Here is an 18,587-nt window from a genome sequence, read left to right on the forward strand (position 1 = left end):
GTGCCCAAGCTGCCTGGGCCGCGGGACCCGGCCCTGGGCCTTAGAGGCTCAGGTATAACAGCCTGAGAGGTGAGCGCAGTAGAGCATGAGAAGTGAAATGTTAAAAGTGTGTGTGCATGTGTGTGCAATCACACACGCGGTCGTGCACACGCGTGGCATGTGGGTAGAAGCTTCGTGTGTCTGGAGGTGGGTAACTAAGGACCCGATGGCAGCTCAGCTCTGGCTTCTCGCAGTGAAAGTGCCAAGAGGGCTTCCTTGGTGGCCTAGTGGTTAAGAATCTGGTGGTGTCACTGCTGTGGCACGGGTTCGATCCCTGGTCTGCAAACTTGCACATGCCATGGGCTCAGCCAAAAAATGAAAAAGAAAAAAAAAAATTGCCAGGAGGAATCGGTCCTTCTGTCTCGAGTGTTTTTTATAGAAATTGCACGTCGCTAAGGCCCAGTCTGAGGCGGTCCATGGCAAGTATGATGTTCGGAACTGTCACCTTTGTCCCTGTTGCAGCCATGGCTCTATTCTGTGTGTTTACTCTTACTTTCAACCATCGGTGTCTTAACTTTTCCTTAAGAAGGACTTTTCACTTCTAGACCGAAAATGCACTTTTGGGGAGTAGTTTTCTCCCAGGGGCAGATAGTTCATTAGAGTAGAGTTTGGTCATGGAGCCGATGAGCCGCGTTCATGAGTTTCGGAATTGGCAGGTGGATGGGGAACTTGATCTTGTTCCTATTTTAAAACTTTGTTTACTGGCAGGTATTTGACCGCTCCGAAATCCATTGGCAAATTTAATGATCTGGTTAAATGTATGTAACATGATTAGCAGGTAGCCTTTTTACATGAAAAAAAAAAAAGTTAACCTGACAGCAGTTGGCTTTTCTAACAGTTGCTCTAGCCTACCGATTTCAAGTTAGGAAGCGTTTCTAAAGTTACCCTGTGCCATGGCCACAGCTCATGCTGCTGAAGCCAATCAGCTGTCTTGAAGATATGCCATTTGTCATGAGGGGACCAAGGAATGGGCTGAATGGATCAGCTCAAATCCATCTCCAACCTCTGAAAGAAATGATTCAAAATGCAGTCTTCCCTGCATCTGGATTACATTGTTTTTAGCCAAAAGTCTCTGCAACATTTAAAGAAGTGTACAAAGCAAGTGTATTGTGGTCTTTAAAATGAGTTTCCGAATGAAATGACCTTTAACATTTTACAATTTCCAAAGAAGAAGCATCAAAACCATGTCCCCTGAGCCAGAATAGGAGGAAAGAGGCGGCGTCTCCATGTTACGGATCCCATGGAAAGTTTCCCTGGGCCAAGAGTCGAATATATATATATATATGTATATTTTAATGCAAGTAGGCATGCTTTGCGAATCAACTGCTCCAACACTGTCCAGAGCCTTGCCAAGGTTAGACGGATTACCCTACAAAATGTGTATGCAGGAGTTCTCCCTGTGGCACAGTGGGTTAAGAACCCGACTGCAGTGGGTCGGGTCACTGCAGAGGCACGGGTTCCATCCCTGGCCCAGTTCAGTGGGTTAAAGAATCTGGTGTTGATGCAGCTGTGGCGTAGGGTGCAACCGTGGCTTGGATCCAGTCTCTGGCCCAGGAGCTCACATATACCCCGGGTGCAGCCATTAAAAAAAAAAAAAAAGAAAAGCAAGCAAGCAAGCAAGCGTGTATGCAGATTGGTTAGGTGGTGTTGGATAGATGTCATAAATTGACTGCAAAGTCTAGCCAAGTGTGTTAGCACCACTTTGAGGCATGACTTCAGCGGGTATTTGAGTGCCTGTGTCTTGCCATCACTGTGCCAACGTTTTGCATGTTCCTTGTCGTGACCCCATGAAGTAGGTAGGATGCCCATTTCACAGGGATCTGCAGTTTGTCTAAGGTCATGGGACTGTTATTATTCATTGAGGGACAAAATTGAGATTTGAAAGCCAAACTGGTCTAAATACAGAATCCTTCCCTTTTTTCAACTGTATCACAATTTTGCAGCTGTTCCAAGTACATTTTTTTGGCCACACCCTCGGCATGAGGAAGTTCCCCAGCCAAGGGTGGAATTCATGCCACAGCAGTGACCCGAGCCACAGGAGTGACAATGCCAAAGCCTTAACCCACTGAGCCACCAGGGAACCCCCCTAGTGCGTTTTTACAAGGCCTGTATTTTAGTTTAAAAGGCCACGAGTATTATTTGCTTTGCCCTTCACAGAAAAAAATTTTCAACCCTCGTTCAAAGAAAAATATATAAAGATGAAATAAACTCCAACTTTTGCAGATCATGGTTTGTCTTCCCGTGGGACGTGCAAGTGTAGACGTTGAATGGCTTGTACCCGGGCTCGAAATGGTTGGGACGTGAACAGGTCTCTTGCCTCCTGAGGGGCCTAGAGTCACAGCAACTTGAATGCAAAAGTCAGAAGAAGTTAATCTTGTAAATCCCTAGTTTCTGGGCGTCAGGTCGGCGAGTGGTTCTCACTGGGGGCAAAACTCCCCCTAGAGGCCAGATTGGAAACGGAGGGGGATGTTTTAGTTTTTAGTGTAACCTGTATTGAACAATTATTTTCTTTTTTTTTAATTTTGAGTGAACAACAAATTTTATTTATTTATTTAATTATTTTTTTGTCTTTTTGCTATTTTTTTGGGCCGCTCCCGCAACATATGAAGGTTCCCAGGCTAGGGGTCTAATCGGAGTTGTAGCCACCGGCCTACGCCAGAGCCACAGCAACGCAGGATCCGAGCCACGTCTGCAACCTACACCACAGCTCACGGCAATGCCGGATCATTAACCCACTGAGCAAGAGCAGGGACCGAACCCGCAACCTCATGGTTCCTAGTCGGATTCGTTAACCACTGCGCCACGACGGGAACTCCTGAAAAATTATTTTCAATCACTGTCCTTTCATTTCTCCTTTATTCTGGAGTTCAGGCGTTACACTGATGATGTTTAATATTTGTGGCTAGGTTGATAATATCCATGATTTTTCACTGCAGGCTGGCCGAATGGGCTCTGCAGAAATTTCTTTTATAGCAAAGGGAGCATTGGGTCTGAGAGTACTGAGCAGCTCTGCCCTAAGTCTTTGGCGTTTTTTTTTTTTCAAGACCGATTTCCAGGTGAGGTGAGCTCCCATAGGAAGAGCTGGAATTCTGGACTCAGAGGCTGCTTGTGCATGACTTCTTACTTGCCGGCAGCCTTTTGAAGTTGCTTTGCATCCCGGATGGGTTTCCATAGCTTTCAAGGAAGCCTCCAGAGAGAGCATCCTTAGACTTGATTTAAACGCCAGCCCAGAGTAAGGAAGCACAGTGTACATTCCAGAGAGACGGTCTTTCATCACCGTTTGTAAGGGAAAGTGCAGGAAAACCCCTCTTCGAGGGCCATGGATTATAAATCGGTGACCACGGCAACAAGCTCCCCTTGAAAGTGGTGATGGTTATTTTTGCTACAGGTGTTCTGTGAAAGCCTACTTTTCGTCTGCAAGAGAGGGGAGCGGTTTCTTAGTCTGGAGGAAGGGCGCGGTGGGCGAGGTCTCTGCGCCCTCGTTTGCCATAGCTGTTTCGTCGCAGAGTCTGTAGCATAGGGTGGCAGAGCTCAGGTTCTCTTGGGTGCATGTTCATGGCGCTTCAAAGCGCCCTGAGTTACTGCTGCCATTCTGCCGCACAGAACCCTCGTCCCTTGAGCATCACGATGAGCCAGCAGTGGGCTCTGCCCTTTTTTAAGCTCGCGTCAATTTCTGGCTTAAGTGCAATATTGGGCAAGCAACGGTTGCGTTTTTTTGGGCCAAGTCTTTATGAAAGCCCTTCTCATCCATTCATTTACCAAATAGTTATTAAATACCTACCAGGTGCCAGGCACTGTGCCAGGTGCTGTAAATGCCGCACTAAAGAAAACAGGCCAGCATCCTCATCAGCTGGGGGCTTGTGTTCTGGCGGGGGAGGTGGACAGTAACACCAGAATCTCTGAGAGGAGGGGCGTGGTAAGGACAGGAGACAGATGGAGAGGGGGGAGGCGGAGGGCGAGATGAAGAGGCACAGAGATTAGGATCTCGTCTTGAGTTTAAAGAGAGACGCAATTGAGGCCATGCTGTGACTTTAAAATTTGCTTTTTAAAATAATGCCACCTTTAGGAAGCTTTATTTGAAGGGGCTTGGGGGCCCTAAAGATTGCTTGCCCAGATTAGTTTTCTTAACTATGTTTCTTCATCTAAAACTCCTTCTCTGCTGAGATGGGGACCGGTCTCGTCCAACCCAATTTCTTTAAAAATAGGGACCACTTGGCCACACTTTTCCCCAGGCGGGCAGGATACTGCCGCGTTAGTCAGGAGGCCTTGGCTGGCTTTCCTGTCACCTTCTGTGTAATAGGCGAGGATGGGGCGTGAATCATCACAAAAGTTTTATTTAGGATCAAAAAAGATAGGAATCTAACCAAAGGTAGACTTCTGAAATTAGCATATATATAGGGAATTAAGTTTCAATTTTTTGCTTTAAAGCCAAGGTAGCCTAAATTCAATGTTTTTTAAAATACAAAGGATTAACGCTCGATCTTCAGGGGTTTGGGGCAAAACACCCTATAACCAAAGAGGCGGCTGACTTTTGTAAACTGTACTGGAGCTTCTAATTATTATTGAACTCCACTCAGGCTTTTATAGATGAAGCTGTGGATGCACTTTCCACGCTTGACAAAGTTGGGGACAGCTCAGGGCCTGCGCTGCCCCGTCTAGTGCATTTTCTCCCGCTCTGCACTGCTTCTCATGGTCCTAGCGAGACGGTATTCCATGTACTTTTCTTTTTTGCCGCATCCACGGCATGTGGACGTTCCCAGGCCAGGGATGGAATCCGAGCGGCGCAGCTGCAGCACCACTGCCTCCCCAGCACCGGGCCGGGGATTGAACCTGCACCTCCACAGTGACCCGAGCTGCTGCCATCAGGTTCTTAACCCCATGCTCCACAGTGGGAACTCGCCATGTACTTTTTCAAGAGCAGGTTTATAGCTAGGTCGCCACTGGCTGTGCGCTATCCCTGTCGTAGTTAACTTTCTCCGTAGTATCTTCAGGGTCAGGACTAATTTGTGCAAGAGTTGGTTAGGGCATCAGCATTCGGTAATTACCCTTTCATCCTTCAAAAGGATGCTCATAATTTGTTAACAAATACACCGGGCATGGTTCTAAGCCCTTCGTGTGTATTATTAGTTCATTTTGCCCAACTGTGCTGAAGTAAAAGAGAGAGAATAGCAACCGAAGCTCCAAGGAGTGAACGAATCGGGCCAAGGTCAAATGGTGAGTCGCAGAGTTGGGGTTTGAATGAAGCCGGCCCCAGCTCCCTGCAGTCCCGCACCACGCTGCTCCCGCTTCTGTACATTTGCGGGGTGCACTGGAACCGTCCCGCAAAGAGATGTTCCCTGATGAGATCTGAAAGCAGACCTACCTCATCAGGGAAATAACCCATGTTCCCTGGACCTTGGGAGTTCTCAGATTTGTACTCAGTCCAGATTGTAATAGTAGCAATTTCTAGTTAACTCTAAAAACGAAGGCCTCAGACATAAAGGCTGCATGTTATATGATTCCGTTTATAGGAAATGGGCAGAACGGGCAAATCTAGAGAGATAGGAAGCAGATTCGTGGTGGGCGCGGGGGGAGTGGGGTGCCAGGAGTGACTGCTCATGGGTGTGGGTTGTGGGGGAGGGGTGGTGAGCTGAGGGTTGCGCGAGTCCGCGTGTACACGAGAAGCCTTTAAATTGTTCGTCTGAAAAGGCCGAGTTGTATTGTATAGAATGTGAGTTGTAGCTTGATCAGCTCGTTAAAAACAAGGGGGCAAAGGAGGACTTCATTATATTTAGTTCGTCTTTTTTTCTTTTTTTTTTTTTAGGGCCACACCCGAGGCACATATAAGTTCCCAGGTTAGGGGTTGAATCGGAGCTGCAGCTGCCGGCCTACACCACAGCCACACCAGATCTGAGCTGCGCCTGTGACCTACACCACAGCCCATGGCAATGCTGGATCCTTAACGCACTGAGCAGGGCCAGGGAAGAAACCGGGTCCTCATGGATACTAGTTGGGTTCATTACTGCTGAGCCACAGTGGGAACTCCTATGTAGTTCATTTTAAAATGAAAATGTTTACTGAGATCGAAGACAACAGAACGACTCATATTTCCTTTATGGTTTATAAACAGGAACATGAAGACTGAGTCCGTTGGATAACCCAGTGTTTGAAATGTCTCGTGCTGACTTGGCAGTTGTTATTTAACGTGTGTTTGAAGACGTGGCCTTTTTAAAAAATGTTTAACATATTTTTGCACCTGCTTCCTAAAAGTAATTTTTTATCTGTTCCTGAAGAAAATCCCCCCAAATATATCATCTTGTTTAGTCAACAGAATAATTTCAGGGCAGAAACATCTGACTTGCTGTACCTAGTCCATCTCGGCCACTCTGCTGTCTCCGAGAATAATGGGTGATTTGGCTTGGATTTGAACTTAAGGTTAGAGAGGTTTTTCGAGGCTGTTTTGTCTGAACCATTTTGTCTACATTTAATTCCTCCTAGAGTTATTAATCTTTTCAAAAAGTTATTTCTGATTTTAGATTGGGCTGCCTCTTAATAATTTCAGGTCTTTAAAGCTTGATATTCCTTTCTATAAAAAGTATATAATTTTGCCCTAACTGTAAATAGTTGTGCCTCGGCGGCAGTGTCTGGGTTCCAGTGCTGTGGGTTTGGTGAACCAACGCACGAGCTCACTGCATCATGATGTTTCACGATAGTGTGTATTTTGCACTTAATCAGTTATTTGTTCACCAAGTAGCTATGAATGTCATAGTGTGCCAGGACATAGCCAAGACCCAAAGGGACCCCCAGCCTGGCTCTTGGAGAGCTGAGCTCTGTCTGGCGGGGGAAGCCTGGCCATGCTAACCTTTTAAGATTGTTCTCACTGGCTGTCTCGCTGCCTCTCTGTCCTGGTGGGTACCCTCATCGGCAGCTTTGTCACCTCTCTGAGGCCTTTCTTAAGGTCAGGGACCAGCAGTGTGCTGCTATCAAATCACTGGGTTTTGAGCCAAGGGACAGTAATGTTCCCCCTGCCGGATTTTGTTAGCGGTTGCTCTTTTAATGAGCCCGGCAAAAGGATCCTTTAAATATCCACAGTCACCTGGCTGAACTGGATGTGGTTTAACCACCAGTGACTTCATATGTATTTCTCTGTGTCATTAATTTTGGTAAATAAAGTATTGCTTAGTTTGCCGTCGTTGCTATAATCTTCAAAAGTCTAAACCCTTGTGTTAACACGGTATTCTATGCGTTCTGTGTATGAGGCTTTCATTTATGTGTGAATTGTGATGACTATGCCTTATTTAAATGAAGTATACCCTTTGCCTAGAAGATACTGATTAAATCAAATCTTAACTAATTTGATTCCCATCAAATCATGCCATTTTAACTTGCCTTAATTTAAAGAAAACAGAATTATTAAAGGGGAAAAAACATGAGTTAAATGGCTACCCTTTTTATTACTCTGCTTGGCTGCCTCTTAATTGTCTTTAAAAATTAAAGGCAGGAGTTCCCGTCGTGGCTTAGCAGAAACAAATCTGACTGGTACCCATGAGGATGCAGGTTCGATCCCTGGTGGGTTCAGGATCCGGTGTTGCCGTGAGCTGTGGTGTAGGTCACAGACGCAGCTCGGGTCTGGCGTTGCTGTGGCTCTGGTGTAGGCTGGCAGCTACAGCTCCGATTTGACCCCTAGCCTGGGAACCTCCATATGTCATGGGTGCAGCCCTGGCGGGGGTGGGGGGGGAAGTAAATGTGGATATTTGAAGCCTGTTGCACCATTGATAAACATTAAGTTTTTTGCGGTGACAGTTTGAAGGCTATGAATGAAAACTCCGGGACCATGCATGGCGTCTTCCGCTGAGCTCACCCCTGCTCTGTTCCTCTGTGGTTCCCTGCACCTTTACTGGAACTCCTGCCCATGAGCTGTGCTGTGATTAGACCCTCATGTGTCTCCTTCCCGTATTGGAGATGATGAGGAAAATAGGGCCGGTCGAATGGACTCCTGTTTGGCCTCAGTTGCAGTGTATTGAGCGTTGCGTACACATTGTCTTTCTTGGCAGAGTTTCCAGTATGGCTGGAATGTTGTCTGTCTTGGTAGATTTCGTGGGTTCTGAATGTTGATTTTAAATGTTGTCTTTCTTGGTAGAGTTTCCAGTATGGCTTCTGCCCCGACTTCTAAATATAATTCACACTCGTTGGAGAATGAATCTATTAAGAGGGTAAGTTGAGTTTTCAGATTTATCTGTACCACTTTCTCTGTATTTCTTGTCTTGTATTTGAATATTAGCTGTTCATTCTGGGTTTCTTGAGTTATTAATTTTCATTATTCATTTGCATAATGTAAATTCTTTGATGCATATGGTTTGTTTTTTGGGGTTTTTGTTGTTGTTTTTGTCTTTTTAGGGCCACACCCATAGCATATGGAAGTTCCCAGGCTTGGGGTCACATCAAAGCTGCAGCTGCCAACCTACGCCACAGCCTTGCGGGATCCGAGCCAAGTCTGTGACCTACACCACAGCTCACGGCAACGCTGGATCCCCGACCCACTGAATGAGGCCAGGGATTGAACCTGCATCCTCATACTAGTCGATTTATTTCCACTGTGCCACAACGGGAACTCTGAATCCAGATTCTTTTTTTTTTTTTTTTTTTTTTTTGGCTGCATGAGTGGCAAGTGGAAGTCCCCTGGGCTGGGGATTGAACCTGCACAGCAGTTGCAGCCTGCGCCACAGCTGCGGCAATGCCAGATCCTTAACCTCCTGCACCACAAGGGAATTTCCTGGGGGATTCTCTTCTGTTGACTTGTAAATGTTCTTTATGTATTTTGGCAGTCAACTCCTTATAATAGATATTACTCTTTTTGATACATATATGTATATACATACAAGGGTTTTTCCTAGTTTATTGTCGTCCTTTTCATTATATTTACAGCTTTTGCATTTTGAAATACAGAGGTTTAAATTTTTGGTGTATCCACATCTATCAGTCTTTATATTTTCTGCTTTTGAGTCATGTTTCTAAGGACCTTTTCATCCCCAAATTATGTAAGTTTTTATTGTATTTTAGTATTATGGTACAAGGATCAGTTTTAAATACAAGAGTAACTTCAAGAAGGTAATGGTAAGTCTTTGCGTCATGTTATTCTTATATAAAAGTGCATCTTATATTAATAATCCCATCTTATCCTCTGTTCACCAGACATTTGTTTCCCATATTTTATGGTTGAATTATGCTTTCTTCTTCTGACCCAGAACTGTGTTCTTTAAAGGGTGCATGAGCGTTACATCTGCCTGTTATGTGTGTTTTGGTTTGAGGCAGTGTTCAAGGGTGATGATAATTTCCTTCCTGTCTTATCATTTATATAACATGTGATTTTTCGCTCCTCACTGAGGAAGGCATTACTGGCTGGGAACAATGTGTCCTGCCCTCCTCGTTGTAGAATGCTTAGCTTACAAGCACTGAAACACATTGAAAATTGGCCAAGGATTTTCATTTTGTACCTGAGTAAAAAAGATAAACCCATTCCAAATCTAGCAGCGCACCCCTCTTTGACAGCTTATATTTTACCTAAATACACAAGCCGTGTTTCCCCGGTTTCATGATACTCTTCCCTGTGTATCGCCCTCCATGATTCTCCAAAGTGCGCTTGTGCCCTTTGTGTCATTTAATATTCATGAAACTTCTTTGAGGGAAGGGTTACTAGCTTTGGACGTGACGTGAGTGCAGTGTGACTTTGGAAAGCAGCTAGGGGAAAAAAAAAGAATGAAAAATAGTGGGGGGAAAAAGCCCCTCTGCCCCAGCAGATGTTAGTGATGCGCCTGGCGCCCCTGCGGTGGCCCCTGGGCAGCGCGTGGGTGGCCTTGATCCCCCCCCCCCCCGCCCCCCGGCAGCTGGATAGATTCAAAGACTCCTTTCCCAGGCATCCGAGTCACAGGGCCAATTAGCCCCTGCAATCTCACCGTGGCTTTTTTTTTTTTATCCCAATAAAACTTTATTGGAAAGTCCTTGATGACTTCCAGTGGCGAGTTCTTTCCCTGCCTGACCGAGTGAGGCCCGGGCAAACCTCCGAAGCCAGGAGGGCTCGGGACATAGCCAAGCTACACGAAGAAGGTGTGTGGAGAGAGTTCCCGAGGCCCCTGTTGGCCCGGACGTTCAGTGACAGACCACCCTGCCCTCTTATCTGGTTCCCTTCAGGAGGAAGATCTTAGGAAAATAGTAGCTGCTCTTTTCTGGCATTGTGAGAAGATGCTGTAGAATTACTGCTGTTCAGCTAAGGGCCCGTTGAAATCAAGTTTTCGTTCCTTCTCTCAACAAAATGTGACTAAATATGAAAAAAGGGTGTCAAAATATATGTGTATCTATAGAGTACACTTAATATTTACTTTATATCACTCTCTTGAGCACTGTTCATTGTCACACCTTGGAAAGGAGGTTTAATATTATTGAAAAGTGTGCTAATGTTATTTACAGATTAAAAGGTAACACAGCTAATGAATGTTGATGCTAAGTTGTATTTTTTCCATTTTCATTTTCCGTGCCCACTTTCTATAAGTCATTATTTCTGTAAATTTTTTTTTCTTTAAAAACGCTATTTCTGGGAGTTTCCGTCCTGGCTCAGTAGAAACAAATCTGACGAGCATCCGCAGGGATGCAGGTTTGCTCCCTGGCCTCCCTCAGTGGGTTAAGGCTCTGGCGTTGCCGTGAGCTGTGGTGTAGGTTGCAGATGAGGCTCGGATCCTGAGTTGCTGTGGCTGCGGTGTAGGCTGGTGGCTACAGCTCTGATTCGACCCCTACCCTGGGAACCTCCATATGTGGTGGGTGTGGCCATTTAAAAAAAAAAAAAAGACAAACGCTATTTCTGGTTGGTTGTTTAAAACCCTGTGCAGATGTAATGTAATAAATCCTGACGGCATCTCTCTGTTTCCAGACTTCTAGGGACGGAGTTAATCGGGATATGGGTGAGGCTGTCCCTCGACTTCCGGGAGAAACCCCCATTACTGGTAAGGCCCTTGTGAAGTTAGGATTTGCATACATTGGTGAGAGGTCCAGCAGGATCAGGTGGCTTCAATCCCTCGGGCTCGTTAGAAGTCAAACTCCGACAAATAGGCTAGCTTTTTTGAAAGTGTTACTATAGAGAGAACTCTGCATTCGTCTCTTGATCAAAGAAGAGTTCTCGCAAGAGCTTCATGTGCTCTAGGAAACTGATATTTTTTTTCCTCTGTACCAAAGACAGAATTATTTTGGAAAAAAAAATGTGGATTATCTCTTGAAAGTCTCTTATTGGAGCTATAAGCTCTTACGGTTTGAGGTTATAAGAACAAAATAGTATTAAGGTTTTCCAGTCTGTGCTGTGTGCTTTAAAATGATCAACTTAAAGGCTTAAAGTCTAACTCTTCTCTTCTGTGAAACATAGGAGACCCCATTGATTTAAAGTAGCTTTCATTTGCCAGAGACCCGAAGTTGGTGATATTGGCGTAACGGTCTGATCGTTGACTTATTTTGTCATTATAAATTCATATCAAGAGGAGGGAATCTTCTTTGGAAAGAGTAGATTGCTCTGGCGAAAGAACACAGAAGCATCTGACAGCTTCTAAGCCAAGTGCTGCTGTCGTGGACACATTCCTGTTTCTTATTAGAGTTGTCCCCCCCCCGCCCCGATTCCCATTCGGTGATGATACAGCTGCCACCGTTTCAGAGAACCTTTCGGTTCATTGCCTGAGATCTAGGTTGTTTAGCTGAAATGCCGGAAAGCCTGGCGCTCCTGAGATGAAGGCCACAGATGTGGTACCTGGGTGAACGAGGGAGCCGGGCACCAGGAGAGACCGTTCCATGTCCGCAGACTTGTGCACATGAACCTAGTGTCAGAAAAGAAATGGGTGGCACGTGGCCATTCCAGTTGCTGCATAAGGATGAAGAGAATAGCTTACTTTAACCGACGTAGTAACTGGGTATTTTTCCTTTAGCCTATGAGGAGAAAGGGGTTGCCAAATTATTTTTTTAAAACAAAAGCCTTTAACATATTCAAGGACATCCTTGAAAGATAAGAGAAAGATAGATTTTTATTATCATACCTCAACTTTCCCGATTTAGCTTCTCCTTATGTCTGATTCTCCCACCGATGTGCCAATCTCTCGTTTTATCATATCACTTAAATGTGTGAAAGGAATCTAGCTCAGCTCTTCTCAGGCCTATTAAAAGAGAAAGAATAGACGGTAGAAACATTTCTACGGTGGACATGGATTTATTACAAACCTCATGATGTGGGTGTGGTCAGAGGCTGGCAAACTTCCAACCCAGTCTGGTGATGAGTCCATGAGACTCTCCTCCGTGAGCTGCCATCCTCTGGCTGAGGTCTGCGGTGCAGGGTTACCTTGACAACCACCGGAAGGTCTGCAGCATCAGTACCCTCAGTCACGTCTGCCCTCCAGCTGTTATCACCTTGCCCCAAGTAGTGGCAGCATATGGTGGGCAAGCTCAGGTGACATGTGGCCCCACTTGACCTGGCATGGTAGTGGAGGGACATTGCCAGTGCTTGCTTTTGACTTTTCAGTGATTTTTTTTTTTTTTACTATAGTTATTCTTAGCCAAATAGTTTATATTAATTAGTGCCATTTGTTGTGTATCTTGGTATATATTTCCATTATTTTAGGGTCCTTTTTTTATCTTAATAGACAAAGAAGTTATTTACATATGTCCTTTCAATGGCCCCATTAAGGGAAGAGTTTACATCACAAATTATCGTCTTTATTTAAGAAGTTTGGAAACGGTAAGTAGAATCTAAGACCATAAAGATGACCCTAACTGTTAATGCTCAACTGTTGCTCTTCTCCCTTGCGAGATTGACTGTGGGTCAGATTAACAGGGGGGTGTCTTTGCTTCTCAACTCTAATTTTTGGCTTATGCAAAGCTCATTTCACACTAACACCTACAGGAACAGAGTGAATTAGAGTAAGTTTTGTCCTTCATGACGTGGGAGTTGGACTTAGCCATTTGCTGGTTTGGAGGCGTTCGTTAGGTGGAGAACTAACTGCAGGTGCCCGTGAGGTGCTATATCCCAATGGCCAGGCCTGTGGTCCAGGTACCGCGGTGATGCTTAAAACATCACAGAGGAGGATGCTAAGGTGAACCCCTTGTTAAGACCCACAGCTCTAGAACCTTCCATGGGTTCAGTTACAAAACTCCAGCTAGCAGTTTAGAACCGGGATGACGATGGCGTGGCTTATTGCCACTCTGCCTTTCCATTCCATGGCCATAGAATGTTTGCCAGGGCATTTCAAGGACTGTTCCTTTGATGGAGCAAGGAGATGACGACAAGATGCTCCAGGAGGGAAAGAATGAAGGAACGGCGGCGGAGGCTGTCCCGGAGTGGCCCAGGGGGATGTGGCGGGTTGCTGTTACCCCAGCCGGCCCGAAGGGGCAGCTGTCTTTGCATGGGATGGACCAAGGGCAGAGACAAGAGTCCAAGGAGCATGGAAGAGTAGCCCAACATCAGCTTATTCGCAGGGGATGCTGGGAGTGTTGGAGGAATCTAGTTTTTGTTTTACTGATTTTTACCCCACAGTTTCTTCAGGACAGTTCCCATCTGGATTCGTTTGTACCTTTTGCTTTTATAAAAAAATTATGTTCATTTTTGTGTCCAAACTCTCAAAGATACTCTTTACTGCTCTTACTGCCTTAGCTTTGGGAGCCCACTTCTGCCTTATTCATAGGCCCACATGGTCTTGAGATTGGGCATTTATGTGAACCTATGCAGGCTTCTAAGCAAGACTGGAACTGAACAAATGTTCTAGTTTTCCCGAATGTGGAAGAAGATTCTGGAAATTAACAGAGCACTGAGCTGGATGTCAACCGTTGGGGACAGTTGGCAAGAACTGTAGAATTAATCATTTGAGCAGATGATTAGGAACGAAACCTTGTCTCCATTTGAATTAAGACCCTGACAAAGAAACATGGGCTGAACGGTGGACAAATGGGGGCGTTACAGACTGTGTAGCTGGCATTGGGCCTTCAGCTCAGCGGTCAGAGGGACGGGGAAGGAGCTTGAAGCATTCTTAATTAGCTGAGATATTGGAGCAGAACTATTAATGTAGAATTTAGCGTAGGTGCAGCTGATCTTTCTACAAATCAACTGTATCAGTGAAGGATGAAAGAGGTCTGTCTTTCCAGGGGCTGAAGCTTATTTGATCCAGTGATTGGCTGAAAGAACAAAAGTATAATATAGTGTAAAGTGATAAAATGCACTGTGATGCATATAATATGGGCAGCCAAAGTGAGAATCATTCTCTATAGCTCCCAAGTGTCAAATTGGGACAGATTGACAGATTCGATGCTAATAGATGTGAGAATCGTCAAAAATTCGAATTAGAGCCAGTGGTCTGGGGCCTTTGGCCTCCGAGACTCTTGGCTTGTTAACCAGCCACACACCCCCCGGTTTCATTGTATTATGCCGTGTCACTGACGGTGAACTGGGGAAATGATTTAAACCGCGGCGCCATGACAAGATCGCGTCTGTTCTGTGATGTCAACTGTGGGAAAACAAACAAGCACCACCTGTCAAAAAGAGGCCACAAAGAAATACACCAAAAGTTTGAGTTCTTGGGGTATTTGGACAGTGGGCTTTCGCATGCTCTGTTCCCCCACCCTGCGTCCCCCTTGGAGTGAGCATGCATTGCTTCCGTCCCTGGGCGAGCCCCTAGCCAGCTTTATTTAGTCTGTTCCCATGAGGCACCCCAGAAGTTGGGGAGTACCGCACACGGGGTGAATAAAATGCCCATTTGATAGTGACTGCTAATCTTTTTCTTCTTCCACTAAGTCTTACGTAAATATGTTGACTGGCCACGAGATTTAGTCCAGGTATAAGAACGAGCAGCTAATGGCAGAAAACGTCATACACAGAAAGCCACTTGTGTGGTTATGCAGAAGCCCCGAAACATAGTCATCGTAGTGTCTCTCGAAGTCCTAAATAGGAACATTGATTGTGGATTCTGCTGCAAAAGGTGAATGTCTCTTGTGTGTTTGACAAAGAGCTGTCACCTCACTGGCATTTTGAAGCGGACACCTGTTTGGTTCAGGTATGTAAACACCGCAGTGGGCGCGCGGCTCGACTCGGGAGTCAGCCCGCCTGCTGCGTCGCGTGTCGAGGGCAGGTTCCCGGGCAGTGGACACAGTCCGTGGTCTTGGGACCGGCACGCGGCCTTCCCTACCCCCGTGCCCTGCACGCTGCCTCCGGAGGGAGCTTCCTTAGAACCAGGCCGCCGGCTTCCTTCACAGGCTGAAAGCTCTTGTGGGACCCCGTCGCGCACAGACTAAAATCCACTCTCCTTAATGTGGGTTCAGAGCCCTTCTGACATCTGCCTGGACTCGCACGCCCCTGCCCCGGGCTCCTCTCGGCCACGCGGAGCCCCTGCCCCGTCCTGCATGGCAGCCCCGTCCGTGCCCTCTGTGTCCTCGCACGCGTGCTTCTCACTCCTTCCTTCAGAAGCCACCTCGAAAGTCACGTCCTCCCCGGAGCCTTCTCCAGCTCCCATTGAAGGCATCACTCTGTCTCTGTGTCCCCACAGCCCTTGGCGCGCGTCTCGCTGTTCACGCTTGCTTTGGGGAACCTCCCGGGCCCCGGGTCTAAAGGCCTAGCCCCGCCCCCTTTCATGGTGGTTTCACCGGAGCACCTGCCGCTGTTTCCTATTGTACATATTTCACTGCTTCACCATGTTCCCGTTTGTCTGAGGACCCGGGATGCATTGTGTTTGGCACCGCTGTGCCCTCAGGCCTCAGGACGGCACCTGGAGCATTGCAGATGCTCAGACCGAGCCGAGTGAAGGGATTCAGCTGTGTTTATTTGCTGCCCTGTCCGTGGCCTTGACTAATGGGGAGTCCTTGTGGTCCTCTGTGCATAGCTGGTGTGGTGGCCAGTGGACAGGAGGTCCTCAGTCACAGTGTTCAGTGTGGACCCTGCTGAATCATGGCATCGTGTACCCCACCATAGCTTTTGCGGTTGACAGGTTGCATAGCTGTCTTTTGACTTTAAAGGTGCTCCTGGATGTGGCTGGGGCTCGATCTTGTGACTCCAGTAGGGCTCTTTGGGCCTGTAATGCTCTGCTGTCTGTGGATACCGTGAGCATTTCCAGTTTCCCTCCAGGACTGCTTCGGGTTCAGGCACGATGGTGGATAAGAAAGACAGCTTAAGCCTTTTGTTCATTCGCGTGAGAATCTGACACCATGTTGTGTGCAGGGGATGGAGACGCGGGGTTGCGGTGTAACGTGGCACGGCCGAAGTGGGCCTTCCAGAGGAGGCGCTATTTGAGCCCAGCCTTGAGAATGGGGACCATTTCCTGGACAGGAAGGAGAGAGGAAGGAGCCTGGCAGGTGGAGAGTTTCTGTATCCGCGTGGCTGTCGCGTGGAGGAGCCCCACCTCCTGTGGGACCGGCTGACGGATGCGTTGGAGCAGGAACGCGGGGGGCAGAGGCGGGCGCGAGGCTGGGAGGCACCTTGCGTCCCTGTCGGCAGTGTGCGAGTCCCGTGGAGAACGACACACCCGATGTGTGTTCAGGAAGGGAAGTCAGGTTGCAGCGTGTGTGACAGGTTGTGGGGAGGCGACTGGCGGCAAAGAGACCATGTAGGAAGTTGTCCTCATTTCCCAGGTGAGCAGTAAGGGCCTCATAGAGTCACTGTTGCAGTAGGAGGAAGGGAACAGCCGCGGGAGAGTCCGGAAGACTTGGGTGGTGGTTGCAGGTGGGAGTTGAAGATTCGAGAAGGATCCCTGTGGGCTTTCTTTGCTGGAGTGGAAATAGGCAGCACAGGAGAAGGTGCGTGTTGGAGGTGAGCCCCCAGGACACGGGCCCGAGCGCGTAGGCTGAGAGCTGCGCCCGTTCCAGGGGCAGATGGCTCAGGAGCAGTTGGAGATAGGAGTCTGAAACTTCTGACTGATGCATAAGTCGACGGTGGTGGCAGCCGGGTCCTTCCACGGCATCGCCCGAGGACATGTGCCCACGGAAGGGCCGCGGGTGGGATGCTTCCCCCCCCCCCCCCCCCCCCCCCCCCGGCAGAGCGGGAAGGAAGCGGCGGGCGGAGCAGCGGACCGTCGGCGGAGGGGAGGCTTTGGTGGAGGTCAGTAGAAGCGAGACGCCCCCAGGAGGAAGGGAGCTGACCCCGCAGCGAACGCTTACCCGGTTCAGCAGATGAGAAGGAGCAGAGGCCCTGGGCGGTGGCGGTGGGGAGGACGCCCGGAGCTGCAGGGACAGCGGAGGCGGCGGAGCCGTGAGGGTCATGGGGCTCCGTCCCGCTCCTCCTTCCAGTCCCCGAGGGGGGTTCTCCAGCTCCTGGGCCTCTGCTCGCTTCCTTCTGCTCCTTCGCCCCGCGGCTTCATCTCCCACCAGCTGCAGGCGACACTGCGCTTCAGCAAAGCGCCTTAGAGCTCCGGGAGCCACTTCCCACACGCTCAGCCCACCAGATGACGGCCGCCGGGCACAGCAGCCGCCACCAGCCCCTTCCCCTGCCCCCGGTCCTGGGTTCTGGTGCCCACCTTTCTTCCCACCCCAGCTTCTCGTGTCTCACTACCTGCAGGAGATCCCTGACTCGGCCCCCGGCATCCCGGTTCTTCTTTTGGTGTCCTTGCTTCTCTTGAAGGTGCTATTTTTCTTCCGGTCACCCTGGAGTCACCACCTTCCCCTCCTCCCTTCTCCTCTGTGGTCGTCCTTGCCCCAGCCTTTGACATGTGAGTCCAAGCTTTCATCACCAGCCCGTGTCCCCTGGCTCGCCCCCGCCCTGTGTATCCCACCCGCTGGTCCGGGAACCAGTCACCGCCCCGACTCTCCGACTCTCCTCGGGCCGTTTTCTCCTCCGGAACACAATCCATCCCTGCCACCCACAGCCCCATTTGTTAAACAATTATTTTGAAATATTTAAGATAGAAAGTTTATGAAGATCCCATGAGCATCTGTGGGTCTATGACCGAGCTGAAGAAGTCTCGCTTGCCCTCACCGTCAGGCTTGGCCCCCACCCGAACGTTCTGGCTCCCGGTCGTTGCACGCACCCCTTTTTAAGAAGAGGATGGAGTTCAGGAGGCGCGAGGGAACGTAAGGGAGTGGAGGATTTGGAGCCTTACGTGTGAGCAGGTGACAACCCTTGGGCTTTACCGTTTGGATCTCCTCTCGGGACTGCTGGTCAGATGAGCCGTGGGTTGTGAATACACTTCATTTTCCGATGGTCAGAAATGGTCCGTTCTTCCTGGATTAAACCCGAGGAGAAATCTGTTAGGGTTTCCTTAGAAGTCAGAACCATAGTGATCGAATTCTTCGGGCGGAGTATTACCCACAGGTGCTTGATTGCCATGCGGGAGCGTCTTTAAAGCCAGAACACACGTTAGCTCTGGCTGGGCAGAGGTATTTCTGGGAGGGACTAGAAGGATGCTTTACCAGCACGGAGACAGGACTGGGAGGACCAAGACGGACGGACGGCCGGCCGGACCCGGCTTCCCTCCCAGAGGGAACGTGCACCCACCTCCCTACAACCATGAAGCAGAAGGGTTCCTGTCGTATTTTTACATTGGAACCTTTTCAAGATTATCCCTTTTTAGTTC

The 18,587-nt window shown here is 48.2% G+C and overlaps 1 protein-coding gene across 12 annotated transcripts in view; it reads left to right on the forward strand.

Annotated features, from left to right (window-relative positions):
• MTM1 (myotubularin 1) overlaps positions 1-18,587 on the forward strand; it is a 92,426-nt gene that overhangs the window by 15,244 nt on the left and 58,595 nt on the right. For 10 of the 12 annotated variants that reach the window (XM_003135463.7, XM_021080840.2, XM_021080842.2 and 7 more), the window contains exons 2-4: positions 8,159-8,231; positions 10,940-11,012; positions 12,684-12,778. In XM_003135463.7, the coding sequence (XP_003135511.2) occupies positions 8,169-8,231; positions 10,940-11,012; positions 12,684-12,778 (231 nt within the window). In that variant the 5' untranslated portion in view covers positions 8,159-8,168. The remainder of the gene's footprint in view (positions 1-8,158; positions 8,232-10,939; positions 11,013-12,683; positions 12,779-18,587) is intronic. The other 2 variants (XM_085006764.1, XM_085006763.1) reach the window with 1 other exon arrangement.

This window comes from Sus scrofa, chromosome X (assembly GCF_054392235.1).
Source record: "Sus scrofa isolate SSC_HxYL_T2T_F1_AM1 chromosome X, Sscrofa_HxYL_maternal_Yorkshire_Landrace_v2.0, whole genome shotgun sequence".
Lineage (NCBI taxonomy): Eukaryota > Metazoa > Chordata > Mammalia > Artiodactyla > Suidae > Sus > Sus scrofa.